Below are 14,607 nucleotides of genomic sequence, written 5' to 3'. Positions count from 1 at the left end.
TAAAGCAAATATAAAAGGAATTCTCTCCTTAGTGTGATGGAGAGGGCAGTATGCAATGAGGTGAAGTGTTAGCAATGCATTTTCAGATTAGATATGTGGAAAATCTTGCTAATGGTAAAGGTAATGAAGCACTGGAATTAATTGCCCAGGGTGGCTGCAAGGTCTCTGTTATTGGAAGTCTTCTAAGAAGGAATCATGCAGACATCTGTCAAACACAACACTGTTTGTTGATCTTGAGTTGGATGGCAAGGATGGCTTAGACCTCTGGATTCCAGCTTTGTGACTTAGTGATTACGATAAACTGTGATAGGTCACTTTTCTTACCCAAACCCATTAAAGCTTCTCTTTCTTGCTTAAGACCATGGAGCTCTATGATTTAATTTCCAGTTTCAGTTGTCTTCTGTTCCTTTTTTCCCTCTCAAGTACACTCCCAACTGCAGAGTTAATACCTCACCTTACATTTATCAATCAGGTTTATGTGATAATTACTCCGTTGAGAAAAATATTCAACTCTTTTTATAGATCTATTTGAAAAGCAGTGACCTCGGAAACTCTGTAGATGAAGTAGAACAACTGATAAGGAAACATGAGGCTTTTGAGAAACTTCTGGCATCACAGGATGAAAAGGTACAAAAATCAACAACATATATTCTGCCAACCCATGAGCTACACATCAAATTGCTGACATGTGTAATACGCCTGATATGCTTGAACCAAAAAGAAAATGAGGAACTTTAGTGAAATAGGTGGCAGAGCAGTAAAGAACAACTGTTAAATATGCCATTCCAAGTCATGCCTGTATTGTCTCTCAGTAGACAGGAAATTGCTTACAAAGCTGAATAGTGGGACTTATCAGAAGAAATATACACAGACTGATTGCTCATGTTGACAGCTACCTTCCAACACCTGATTTCCACAAAACAATAAAACATGAACGCTCAGATATCAGGCTTGCTCCCTGATTCCTAGCACCGTATGAAGTGGCAAAGGACTCCTTGAGCTACAGCTTCAAATCATTTAAGTAGCCAGTGTACACAGAGACCAATAACAAGGACATCATAGATATAACATACTGCAGTGTTAGGGTGGGGGAAAATGCTAGTTAACTTGTCCCTGCTATTCCTGGTTCATTCCAGAAAAAAGTAGGGTTTTAGATATTCAAAGGAGGTTTTTGTTTCTTTTACACCATTTGGAAGCATTGAAGTAATTTTAGATTTGTTGCCTCTTCTCAGATGATGTCTCTTCAAGAACAGGCAAGCAAGATAGAAAAGGTTGGTGGACTGGAAGGGCTAAAGATCCAGCACAAGTTGAATGCCATTCGTGAGAGGAAGCAGCAGATCAAGGATCTATCCCAGAGTAGGAGAGAGAAACTGCAGACTGCCCTTCTTCTGGCACTTTTCTACCAGAACTTGGAAGAGGTAAGAGGGTTTTAGACTGGGATGGGATGGAAGGCAGGGAACCTGCCTATCTTCATTGGATAAAGTGCTCACCTTTGCCAGTGATTAGGTAAATTGAACATCCATTCCCTTTTGGCATCTCTTTCCACGCTTAAACAAAGGGGTGCTCTAAAGCCAGTGCTGTTACTATACCATCATTGTGGCGTTATGCCCATTACAGCTACTTTACACACCCATACCTGCTAAAATAAAACTAACAAAAGGAAAACAGCCTTGTGTCTCCTGTGATGGGAAACAGAAGATATTTCAAATTAGGGTAAATACAAAGGAGCAAGCATTATGGCAAGGGTGCCAAGCATTACTAGTGGGCGTCGCTAAAGGCCTTCAGAACAGTGCTGTAACTTAGCATAGCTCATCAGCTTCTGCAGACCAGTCTCTGAAGAATATGTTCATCTGTGTGTCTCCTGTTCTGGCCTTAGTCCTGTAACTGAGTACTTCTGCTCTTGGCACTGCTGTTGGAAAGTCACAGTAGGTCAGGCTTTCAAAGGGCAGCACAATGTGTGTGACTGAAAATGTGCTAGCATCCAGTGTGCTGGCATAAACAACAGCACCCAGGCCCAGAGGGATATTTGCAAGCACTCTTGCTGGCCTGGTATGTACCCCTTCCACTGCTGCATCCCAGGGAACATTCTCCATCATTTAAAGAAAAACTGGAGGTGCTTATCACCTCCCAACCCATGAAAAAGACACATGGCATGACACAGGACAAATTAGGATTGTCATCAAAGGAGAATGAATGACTGTAACACAGCTGGTGCTGACAACCAAATAGGTTTTTAATTTTTTTTTTTTTTTAATAAAAAGTAATCTAAAGGAAGGAAAGGCTGCTAAAATTCAATTTACAGCACAATATATTTGAAACAACCCCCCGGCCCAAAAATACCCAGACATTGAAATTACCTCTTCTTTGGCTACACTAAAGAGCCAGAGCTTCATGCTGTTTATTTAAATAAACTTTACCAGGGATTATTTACACAGCCAAATATTTACTCATATTATTTAGCTATATGTTTTCTATCAATCAATTGCATGAACCAGTCCACCACTGACGGTCAGTAGACCTTATGGACTAGCAGAGGGGAGTGGATGGATTGGATGGTGCATTGGACAGTGCTAATAATTTCAAAAGAGCAATGTACCGCTGAAGGGAAGTTCACAGAACTGCCAGCATCCTCTCTGCAGACAAATTGTCAATGCCCTCCTAGAGACACAATCAACCCATTAAGTAAAAATACTTCTGCATTTCTTCCCATCTCTCTGTAATTGTCAAATCAGTGCTTGGACTGCTGGCTCTCTTCATTCTTGAATCACACTCTTAAAGCAGAGGACCTGGCCCGGTACAATGAGGAACATTTCCCTTTTCTCATTCACTTTCTCCACATAAATTCAGTTAAGAGTTCTATAGGGAGATTTTGCTCTCAAACTACCTGGTCGTTTACCTCAGTAATCTAAATTCATTGCCTACTGCTGTGGAATGTGAATGCCACCAAGGAATAAAAACAACAACAACAAAAAATCTTACAGTAATATCTTTCTTCTTCTTTATTGGGTAGAATGGAATGTTTAATTCGATTTTAGTGATGTTCTGGGTGTGTACGAGTTCATATATGAGAATAGTCCCCAAAGGGAAGTTAAATTGCAGAGATGAGTTTTGAGTTTAGTTGTGAAATCAATGAGGTCATTGCTTATTCTTACTTACTAGAACAAGACCCATAGCTCAGGTCCCACCAACCAGGAAACTCTCCCCCCTGGAGTCATCTAAAGTAATTTCTAGTGATCAAACATAAACTTTTGCATCAGCAGAAAACAGTTATCGCTGTCATCATTGTAAGTTTCCTGGTTATGCTCTAGAAGGAATTACACAAAGAGCTATATACATTCTGACAAAAACAACACATCCTGTGATTACTGATGTGAGGAGGGAGAGCTCAAAATCACACAGTCTGCTTAGAAGGCTGCCTTACGCAGTTTGTGCCCTTTTCAGGATACAGGAATTTGGGGTTTTATGCACAACCCCCCCAGTGACTAACTCAAGATCACATGCAGCTCACAAAACAGGACACACTCTCCTACACTGTCCTAGAAAAGTGAGACAGACTTACAGACTATCCCTTTGTCACAAAGTGTGTACCTCAGTATTAAATCGCCCTTTAGGTGGCTATATATACAGGGAATTCATTTGCTTCTCATCTGTATGGAAAAACCTCTCCCATTCAAATGAGAGGTCAGTTAACTGAAGTTAAAGTGTTAATGTGTGGCTGGAGAAAGAAGAAGGATTGTGAGGAGGGTGTCAGAAATCAAACCGGCAGATGACAGTGTGCTGCCCTGGGCAACCTTGACATAAGGCTCCTGTTTGAGTCTCTAACTGTGCTTTGGAGGGGGGCAGTTTCTGAAAAGGCCCATGAAAGCTATTTCAGTTATTGTTTATAGAATTTCAGCAGCTGAAACAGCATTTCAAATCATTAATTAACTGAGAAAATCCTCCAGTTGTCAAGTCTTGTGTTCACGTAGCATAGTTGTGCAAGGACAGCCAAGATGCTTTGGAACTGATAAAGTTGGCTTCAATTTGCTGTTCCTGCGTTGTCAAAACATTAGGTTACTTCAGTGGTCTAAGGACAGAAGGATCAGTTACAACATATGTCAAGTGTTCAGTTCTCAGTGTTTTGATGGATAGGAAATATTTCCTTCAGTGCTAAGGGATAAATTTTAGCAGACTTTAAAGAAAATAGTGGAAAACCCGTTATCCTGTTGTCCATTTATTCTGAATACATCCAAATCCCCTAAAAAAATTAATTTCCTAAGAGAAACACATAACTCTTGTTTTGTTAGTTCTTATTGTTCACCTGCTCATCTGACTGTGATGTTCCTGAGTAGACCATTTTGAATTTTATAAAGTGTAAAAGCAAATAGAGTTGTATTTGCTTTCAAATAATCTGACTAGTGCTTGGCCCATCAGTAAGGCACTGTTTGCTTCGCATTTTCCATTTAGGTCTCACAGCATCACTGAGATGAGAAAATGTTAGTGCTTTTTTATAGGTGAAGCACCAGAATTCTCAAGAATCTTAAGCCATCTTACAAGTCAATGACAGAGGTAGGAGGTGAAATTCAGAGACCTAAATCCAAGGTTTAGCTATTATAATCTCATTTTAAATATGCCTACAATGTTGAGGCTGCATATGTGCTCAAAGATTCTTTCTATCTAATCTAAAAGATTGTATGATCTGTTTAGAGTGATAAAATTTGAGGTATTCAAGGATTTTTTCATTATTCTTGTGGTCAGATAAAAATTAAGTTCATTCCTACCTGCTTTTATTTCCTGTCAAGTAGAATAGTGATAGCCACCTCTGCTATCTCCAGCTCCTATCTCAATTTACCTAGCCCAAGGACAGACACTTACATAGGACTATGACCTGTCTTGGGAGGAGGCCCCAGAACAGCATGTATTTGTCATGCTAACTCCAATGCATTACATTGCTGCAGGCAGAAGACTGGATCAGTGAGCGCATGCAGAAGCTAGAGGATCCTTCCATGCAAGACCCTAGCAGTCTGCAGGACAAAATGAAGCTGCTGCAGAAACATCAGGTCTTTGAGGCAGAGATTCTAGCAAATGAAGAAATCATCACAGCTGTTTATAAGGTAACTCAACTTGCTGGTGTTCTTACAGAATATTGCTGGTTATCCAGAGAATGGCAGATGGATGAAATGAAAAGGAAGGGTATCTTGTTCATCTCTTCTGTGTCAATTATGCTACTTCTGTGTCAAGAAACCAGTTGCTATTCCAGAACCCAGTTGCTATGCCATGGAAAAGTAATCCTGGTAATTTAGAGCAAAGAGGTTTGTTAATTGCTCTATCTAGGGAACTTCCATCTTTCCTTATTGCCTAAATAGGAAGATATCACTGACTTCTTCCTTGCTTGGGGTGATTACTCCTACAAAAGAGAAAGTGGATTTCATAACTGATCTGTGAACATTCTTGTTCAAACTGAGTAAATCACATAGTTGAAGGACACAATCATACTTCTCTTGGTGCTTCCACACCACGAATGTCATTCTTGGCAGGGAAATATTCAAATCCTAGTGTTCTTGGTTCCCCAAGACATAAAAGCTTTCAGCTGAACAGTATTATTTGGGGGGCAAGATTTTATATGAGTAATTTATTGTGCAGTCCAGGTTAGGAAAGTGGGGAAATCCTTCTGGAAAGGTCATGTAACATAGTAATCACATTAAAAATAAGCATCAACCTTAGTTTCTAATTTCTCCCTCTGAATGTGAAGAAAGGAGAAGCCCTGGTATCAAAAAGCCATCCAAAATCAGGAGAGATCCGTCGCCAAGTCCGCATGCTTCAGGAATGTTGGGAGAAGTTGAAGAGAGCTGTTGCTGCTCGTGGAAAGATGCTGGAGGACAGCCGGGACTTCCTGGAATTTCTCCAAAAGGTGGACCAGGTGGAAGCGTGGATCAGAGAGAAGGTGAATGGATTCTAGTATTCAACCCAAGCAGCACAATAGAGACTTGTTATTCAGTGTTGTGCTTATGATAAAGGTGTCATCTTCCAGCTTATTTTATTAGTGGCTTTTGCTTGGAAGAATCATGACATGTTCTACAAATAATGTGGAAGGAATAATTCAATAAATTCTAAAAGTCTTCTGGAGTGTTTCCATGCCAGAGTCAGTTGGACAGTATGAGCACGTGTTCTCATGTAAAATGCCTACATAAAGTGACTGCAGTTACTGGTGGTCATCTTGTATGTCTCCATCAACACAGAGAGATGAAAGCAGACTAGAATGGAAGAGATTGAAAGCATTTGGCAACTGGCACTTACTGTGCATCCAATCTGAAAATTTCTTTTTATAAGAGTGAAGGAAGAATCACTTGATCTACTAAGTTTTCATTCAGCGGTTGCTTCCATAATCAGTATTAGACTAGAGAATGAATTAGGACCATGTCTCATAATTACCTAAAGATCAGAAGAGACTACTTCAGAAGCTGTAAGGCAGTGATTTACAGATACATCACAGAAGTTATTGTTTCAGCATAAGCACTGGGATATGCTGTGTTCTTGTACTCTTAGCCTGAATGTGTGCCTGTCTGCTGCTTATCTCCCCAGGAAGTCATGATTAATGTAGGTGATGTGGGAAATGACTATGAACACTGCCTGCAGCTCATGAAAAAGCTGAATGAGTTCCGCGGAGCAACATCAGGGGTAAGAAGTGCTTTCCATGCACATTCCTTGTGTGGCTGGAAGCAGCAGTTAACTTTCCAGCCTAGCAGTATATCCAGGTAGCAAACAGTTCCAGTACCTTGAGGAGGCAAAAGATTAGGTATAAGCCCCTTTATAAGCCATTAAACAAGACAGAATTTTCACTCATTGGGCTTTCTACTTTGAAAGTGTCTAAACAGAGCTGTCAGGAGCTCATGATACAACCTAAAGTTTTGGATTGCATTACATGACTGGAAAGCTGGCTGTGTGAGCCTGAATTTGAATAGATTTCTAGTTTGGTTCATGCAGTCCACAAAGCTGCAGTGAGTTCCACCCAGAAGTGGGTTAAAAATGGACTTTGTGAGTGAGGTTTACTCTAATGTTCTCTCCTAATATCCTTTATTCTTTGTTTGCGGGTTATTTTATTGCCAATTCCTGTTATGGCAGCTCCCATCTTCCCTTTATGCTGCCTAATAGCAGAAGGAGACAATCCTCTTCTATGTTCTTCTATGAAGTAACAGTACAGATATGCCTGACACCTGGGAGAAACCCTTGAGCTCCCCTTTCCAGAGCCCAGCAGAATTCCGTGGCAGTGCCTTAATACTGGATATGAGTAGAGAGCCAAAATACTCAGCTTCAGCACCAGGGAATTACTGAATAGACCTTCACTGGCCCTTCAGTCCTCACAAGCTGAACTGTGAGCTAAGGGATGGAGCAAGGGAAGTACCAGCTGAAAGAATGATGTTGAAAGAGGCAGAAATATCCAAGTGTCCCAGTCAGAACAAGACTCTGAATAGGAAAGTCTTTCCATAAACTAAGGTAGACTTCATGTGCCACAGGAAACTCTTGGCCTTAGGTACTATCAGCTTGCAGCCACTGCTCCTGTACCAGTCTGAACATGACTCCTGCAGCAAAAGGCTGGGACAGTGATACCCTCATAGTTGATTCTTAGTTATACAATACTTCATAGGGCAATACAAACAGATGCAGCATGATCCTGGCACAGTGTGTGCATCCATCCAGTCTAGGTTTCTCCATCTGAGGTCAGAGTAGGGAGCAATCATCCTGTATTGATGGATGCCAGTTCTTCTACTCGTATTCCATCACATTGGGCTGCTGTTATGTCCCAGGAGAGGAGGCTGCAGGGTTTCTGTCTGTCTGTGGGTTTCTCTTGTTTACTTTATGACTGTGTACACAAGGAAAGCACATATGGAAGCATGCACATCGGTATGGATGTAGCATAAATAAAATACAAATGAAGTCAATACTTATATTACTCGTGTGCTGGCATCTTGCAGCTGTGCTTCTACTACACCAGTGATTAATGTCTCCCTGCTAAGCTTGTGATTTACTGGCCTTAGAAAAATAGAGAATGTTTTTGAATCCTGGAGCAGTGTTCGGTGTTGGCCATCTGTCATGCTCCAACAGAACAATGTTTCCTCTATAGTCCAGATTATATGTGCAATGTGCAAATATTATCTTTTCTATGGTATGTACATGTAAAGCAAGTCATCTTGAAGACTTAGCGTACCTTTCAAAATGCAGTGATGTTGACTTAGAAGAAAATGCAGTGGTATGGGTTACCTGGGTTTCTCAAGGCTGTGTGGATTTTAAGTCTGTTGTCCACAGTACAGAAGGCATTTCTGTACAAGCATATCTAGGAAAAACAGTGAGTAGACCTAGGAGCCACAAATCACTACCTTTTTGACAGAGAAACTATCTGCCACACATCAGGTGTTCCACAGCAGCTACCTACATAAACAACAACTACACCTATTATTCTTCAGTGAATGAGCCCCTGATGGGATGCCTGGCTTAGAAATGAAGCTCTGAGGTTCCTTGTCTAGATTTAGATCTTTGTTGTAACTATATTCATTAGTATTCTTTCTTGCCCTTACTGTCTTATCATCAGGGACTGGCAAGACTAGCAGCTGTAGTAGAGCAAACCCCATATGTCTGAAATACTCAGTGAGGTGAAACTCTTGCTTGTTGCTATTGGGTTTTTTCCACCTCAGTGGAAAACTCAGTCACAAGCATTTTGAACACATACCTTTGTTTCTTTTCTCACTTTGCAGGAGATGACAGTGGATGATGCTCACATCAGGGCTATCAATGCCCTGGCCATGAAACTGGAGAGGCAGAACAAGGAAGAAACAAAAACAATATATGAGCGCCGGAAGCAGCTCAATGAAAAGTGAGTCTGCTTTTAAAGTTTCTCTGTAAAGCAAAAACAAGAAGGGAAGGTTAGATACCTTGGGCTGGGATAAATGGAGGAATTGTGACATGTATTTTCTTCTTTAACACCAGGATTACCAAACATCAGACACTGAAGTTCTTTCAAGGCTCTCAGAGCAGTTAGCCAGAAGGATTTCTAATCCAGCATGATCAAAGTCATGTTTCTAGCCTTACAGACATACATGCTGCTTCGTGTCACCTTACACACTAGATCCATGAAGCTAAGACACTTCCATCTGTTCACACAGTTGTCCTTGTGAAGTGCATATTGCTTTTGCTGCTTCACAGCCCACTAGCTAAGAACCAAAAGCATGAAGATTGGGATTGTGAGATTATTGAGAATTTAAGGAAACTGTATCAGTACTTTTTAGGTTTTAGCCTCCATATCATCCTGAAAACTTGGAATACACATAACCAGGTAGCCCTGTCAGTCTAATGTTTCATCACTGTGATGCGTCCCCTATTGTGGGGCATAGGGGATCAATATGTAAGGTAGTTCAGAAATCCTGTATTTTTACTTAGATCTCAGTGAGCATCATGAAGTTCAGTTGTGGAAATCCTCACCTCTGAAATATGCCTCTAAAATATTCTTTTCAATAAAAGGTGGAACAGTTTCCATGGTAACCTGAATGCATACAGGAAGAAGTTAGAGGGAGCCCTAGAAATTCATGCTTTAATCAGAGAAATTGATGACATCACAGAGAGAATTATTGAGAAGGCAAGTACATTGATTTTGTTTGTTGAAATGGGAAAAGGTTCTGTTTTGCCAGCAATGATCAACCCTGGCATTTTGATAGCTGTCTGTGTATCAAGTTTGTAGGAAGGCTGAAATGTCATTAAACACTGCAGATGTCCTCTTGAGGATGAGATAAATCATCCTCCAGCAGTGACTCCTTCTTTCCCCTAACTGTAAGGAGAATTAGACAAGTAATTGAGCTGCAGCAACTTTACATTTGTAAACATCTCCATTTAGTCTAATACATCCTTCCATAAGAAAGGAACACAGCAAGATGGATACAAATCTAAGAAGCTAAGAGACTAATGTCTATTTTTTTGCTGTGTTACTGACACAGGTTTGCATTTCCTTCACAGAGTGTTGAGCCAGTTAGCAGCTTCTAGTGCTCCAAATTCAAAGCTAGTTCTTTCAACAGTAGCTTTCATATCTCTCCCTACTGTGCAATGCAGACATATGAAACATGTAACTTCTTTGACAAATTGTACAAAAATCGCATTCAATTTAGAAAACTGAAGTAAAAAAAATCTATCCTGAATTATAAATTTGAGATTAACAGAAGAAAAAGGCTATATAAAAACATGTTATTTCTTCCACATAACTAATAATATTAATTTATGAGTTAGTAGTCAGACACACAGTGGTAATACTTCAGTTACAAGGCAGTTGGTTTGAAATTTTTATAACAACTTTTATGAATTTATTTCTTCATTGTAAAGGACTGCATTTTTGGTAGGATTCTGAGGGTCAATTTTATTTTCCGTATTTTCATAAAACACACCTAAAATTTTTTGTTCTGCAATTTAATGGGAAACATTTGGTTGTTTCAGTGTACGGAAAAAAGGGAAAAGAAAGACTGAGACATGCAGGAAAGCATTCCTGTCTGTTTTACATGTGAATAGCCAGAGACCCCTTAAGTAAGATTTTGGCTCTTCAAACAGTTGTGAATTTTTGTTCGATCTCTGTAAGGAGCACAGACAAGTTGCCCTATTTATATTTTAAAAGACAATGAGAACATTCAGATGGCAATGCAAAGGGATTAAGGAGGAGACTATTAAGAAAAAATAGAAATAAATAATTAAGAAAGAATAAAGATATGACCCTTTTGCTTGTTGTCATCTTCACCATTTGCACATCCTACTGCCCCCTACAGAGTGTACTGATACAAGCACTGGATTATGGGAAAGATGTGGAAACTGTGGAAAACCTGATGCGAAGACATGAAGAGATGGAGAGAGAAATCAGTGTTATCAAGTCCAAAATGGAGGTAAGAAGTGGGAAAGTAGAAAGCATACTGTCGAACAGTTCATTTTTGCTTCTTGGAACCATGATGCACAGGTCAGCTTAACTGTTTAGATTCATTAGTGTAAATTGCACTGCAATGCAAACACAGCACAGATTTCTTCCCAGTTTAAATACTGTGCTGCTTAATCATACTTTATCATATCAAATGCTATTTTTCCTGCTGCATCAGATCTGAGAAGACCCTTTTAAATATGATTGCTGATTCTCTGGCCCTCACCTACGAGCCAGATTAGACCGTCTTATATCTTCTGGAAAGTGAGGAATTGAAATGTTAACTTTTCATCTTTCCCCCAGTTTCTGTACTGACTTAAACCAAAGTCACAACTTAATGTTTAGAACTAAAATGCAAACCCCACAGTGCATGTAGTTTCCTGACATAGACATCAAACCCCAAAATCTTAGGGTATAACTGACTGATAAGCTCTGGCTTTTGTAAAATGGCCAGTTTGGACCATTTAGGACTAATCTTGAGTTCCTATATAATTGCATGTTTTTAATAAGAAGAATTCTTTTTCAGCTTAGCCATAGTAGTAGAAATCCTGTAACAATCTCTCACGGTTTTCACTGTTGGACAGAATGTTAAACCTTCTCACATACAAAATACTTCTGCAAATTTCCTCTGAGCTTTTTCTTCACAATAGTATGCAAATGGTGGCAAAATGTGTGATACCATCGCACATTGTGACTTTGTTAGCTAATTCTCATATGAAACGTGGGTGATTACTAGTCAGCATTCCACAGATAGCATTAACAAGGCTCTATGAGGGAGTGTTGCATGGAAACAGAAAGATGAGCAAAGTTTGGGATTTTTTTGGTGCTATCACAAATACCTTGTACAAAGTATAATATCTGTACTTTTCTTATGGATTAAAAGCAGCCTGGCATATTTTTTTTCTGTGTAATTAAAATTCTCCATTTTCACTGATCTGATGAAGTTTTAAAAGAAAGATGCCAACTTTCAGTCTGGGCTGGTGACTCTTCATTACTGTTGATCAGGCTGTCTTAAGGAAAACAGCATCAGCTAGAAGTCTATACTGAAAGTAGTATTTTGATGCTGCTGTTAACTGAAATAAATGCAAATGATTTTTCAGTCTTCTGCTGAAAGGCAAATCTGGTGGCTTCTGCCATATTTTCATGGCTTTTATAAGATTAAGTTAATAGAGGTTACTTCATTTTCCTGGATGTTTGCCCCTATTCTGCAATTTCTAAATTGTAAATTAATATTTGTGCATGTGAAGCAACACACACATCTTCTTCACATGGATGTTTGCCTGCAAATGCATATGTATTTTTTTGTGCATATAGCAAATCCCTTTGTGTATTTTGTTTTTGTAGTTTAAGTGCCTGCTTTTGAAACCTGGGATCTTAAAATGAACTACTTTTCCTGAAAAGCAAACTCAGGAACAAATATAAGCATTTGGCATAAAGTCACCCCAGTATAAATCTCTTTGCAGCCATTGCAGTTGGAATCTTTCCGCCTTTCCACAAGGAATCCATCCATAAATGACAAACTGACTATGAAGCAACAGGAGATGAAAAACAATTGGCTACGACTCCAGGAACAGGCCAAACAAAGGTAAAGAGTTCTAGTGGTCTGAGTATCTCTCAGCAGGAGCAAAGCTGCTCCCAGAGTCTCAAACCTACTTGCCAGGGTCCTTTAAAAAGTTTTCAAGGATCCTTTACAAAGTTTATACAGACAGCCAAGACACCTGCATTGGCACAAGAGTGACTTGGTACAAGAAAAGTTCCAGTGATGTGACTTTGGGAAAACTTACACAATGAGTTTGTGCCTCATCCCACTAAATAATGTTGCTATAATGCCTCCAGACTATCAAATTAAATCTATAATGAAGCTTTTGTGAAAGTCTTATTTTTGGATGGTTCTGTAAGATTATTTTTTACCTGAATCTTTCCAAAACAAGAAAGGCTTGTGCCTGAGCCCTAATTGTTGCTGGAAGCAAGAGCTATGAAGGCTTTCTTACCTTTCTTTTCTTAATGAACTGATGTAGAAAATAAGGTAAGCATGTTGTCTCCAAGGCAGTGTGCATCTCCTTCGATTTTGGTTTAACATGAGCACTGTCAGGAGCTGTAAGGAAAAAGTATGAGGCTTGAATTGACTTCATTTGGCTTCTCCAAGGATACCTTCCTCTGCAGATGGGGAGGGAGAGGCAACTAGGTAATTCTGTGTTGGATAATGCTGAACTGCACATTGTGTGGCAGGAAGGAGAAGCTGGCAGCCTCATATAAGTGGCAGAAGTTTAACTTGGAGACAAAGGAGATTCTAGACTGGACCCAAAACATCAGAGGTCTAATGGAAACAGGGGGGCTTCCTAAAAGCGCAAATGAAGCAGAAAGCATGATTGAGGAGCACCAGGAGAGAAAGGCAAGTATCACCATTGCTTCCAATTGCACATACTGGGAAACTTTGGGAATTAATTGCTGCAGACACAGCAGAATTTTGCTACATGTCATGTCAAGAACATGGTGAAGACTGTTTTCAGTGACGGGCTAGGGACAGAAGTCACCTACATCTTGACAGAACTCTATCCCATGGGCTCTTTGGCAGCTCATATCTCTGCAAAAAGTCTCAGAAAGTCCCATTAGCTCTCACCTATATTTCTGTCCAACCCTGTAGCTAAAAAGCTGGTTCAGTATCAAGGCATGCTCACTGCCAATCTCTTTATTTCGGTTGCCAGAAATTTAATGCCAGTTAATTCTAGTTTTGAGTTAGATTTTGTCATGCAAACTCCATTAGCCTTAGAGGAAAATAAAAACTGCAATTCATCTCACACACGGCAGTAAATTACCATTGGAGGGTACTACACATTCAGTTCTGAAACACTTCATATCCCACTACTAATTACCATACAATCTTTTGGTGGCTCATTTGCCTAATATTTTTAGTAGATTTTCTGAAAGGATGTTGTTAATTAATCTTAGAAAAAAAGTTCTTTTTTCACTTTTTCCCAAGCACCATGGCTGTCTTCCAGATGTTGTGTTACCTTTTCTTTGCAGTTATGTTCCTTTTTCTAGAAATCGTGTTCCCAGAATCATGACTAATATCCAGTGCTTTCTGGGTCCCATTATTAGCACAAATAGTTTCTAGATTCTGATTCACGTCCTAGTATGAAGTACCTCTAGTATGAAGTCCCCTCCTTTCCAGTCTTCTATTTTAACAATGCTCTCTTATGTCATATACTTCACAACGTTTTTGCTAACAATGCTTTGTCACAATAAACATACCCCAAAACACTGAGACAGTGTTCTCCAAAGTTAGATGATAGCAAGATCTAAGTCTTTAAAATCTGTTGGTAAAGGACACCAAATAACTGTAAGGAGACAGTCACATGGAAAAGGACAAATCCAAGCAATATGTTATTTTGTGTTGGGTTGACTAAACTGAAATTATAGACAAGGAAGAAAAATGGAAGGGTCTTTTTCATTCAGGTTAATGGCTCAAACCAAAGACCTTTGGAGAGAATAGAGTTGAACACAAGGTGCTAATCTGAATTAAAAACCATAATCATAGGTATCAGCTGAGTTATCTATGATTGGGCAACACCACCCCCAAAAAAAGCCCTTAAAACACCAGTTCTAACTTCAGATATTTAATAGTAAATGCCATAGCTTTCAAGGTTAATGAGTTAATGCACGATATTGTTTCAGTGCATGGTTACTTT

At 39.5% G+C, this 14,607-nt stretch overlaps 1 protein-coding gene across 1 annotated transcript in view; it reads left to right on the top strand.

Annotated features, from left to right (window-relative positions):
• The window catches only part of SPTBN5 (spectrin beta, non-erythrocytic 5), a 92,249-nt gene that overhangs the window by 53,067 nt on the left and 24,575 nt on the right, over positions 1 to 14,607 (top strand). Inside the window, exons 35-44 of the mRNA XM_061343779.1 lie at positions 523 to 627; positions 1,233 to 1,418; positions 4,938 to 5,093; positions 5,732 to 5,923; positions 6,562 to 6,657; positions 8,730 to 8,848; positions 9,493 to 9,607; positions 10,776 to 10,889; positions 12,382 to 12,503; positions 13,148 to 13,310. Coding sequence (XP_061199763.1) covers positions 523 to 627; positions 1,233 to 1,418; positions 4,938 to 5,093; positions 5,732 to 5,923; positions 6,562 to 6,657; positions 8,730 to 8,848; positions 9,493 to 9,607; positions 10,776 to 10,889; positions 12,382 to 12,503; positions 13,148 to 13,310 — 1,368 coding nt within the window. The remainder of the gene's footprint in view (positions 1 to 522; positions 628 to 1,232; positions 1,419 to 4,937; positions 5,094 to 5,731; positions 5,924 to 6,561; positions 6,658 to 8,729; positions 8,849 to 9,492; positions 9,608 to 10,775; positions 10,890 to 12,381; positions 12,504 to 13,147; positions 13,311 to 14,607) is intronic.

This window comes from Neopsephotus bourkii, unplaced genomic scaffold (genome assembly GCF_033783945.1).
Source record: "Neopsephotus bourkii isolate Nb327-2 ecotype Australia unplaced genomic scaffold, CSIRO-AGI_Nbou_v1 NB_1825, whole genome shotgun sequence".
NCBI lineage: Eukaryota > Metazoa > Chordata > Aves > Psittaciformes > Psittacidae > Neopsephotus > Neopsephotus bourkii.
The sequence above is the reverse complement of the archived record's forward strand: the minus strand, read 5'-3'. Positions and strand labels throughout refer to the sequence as shown.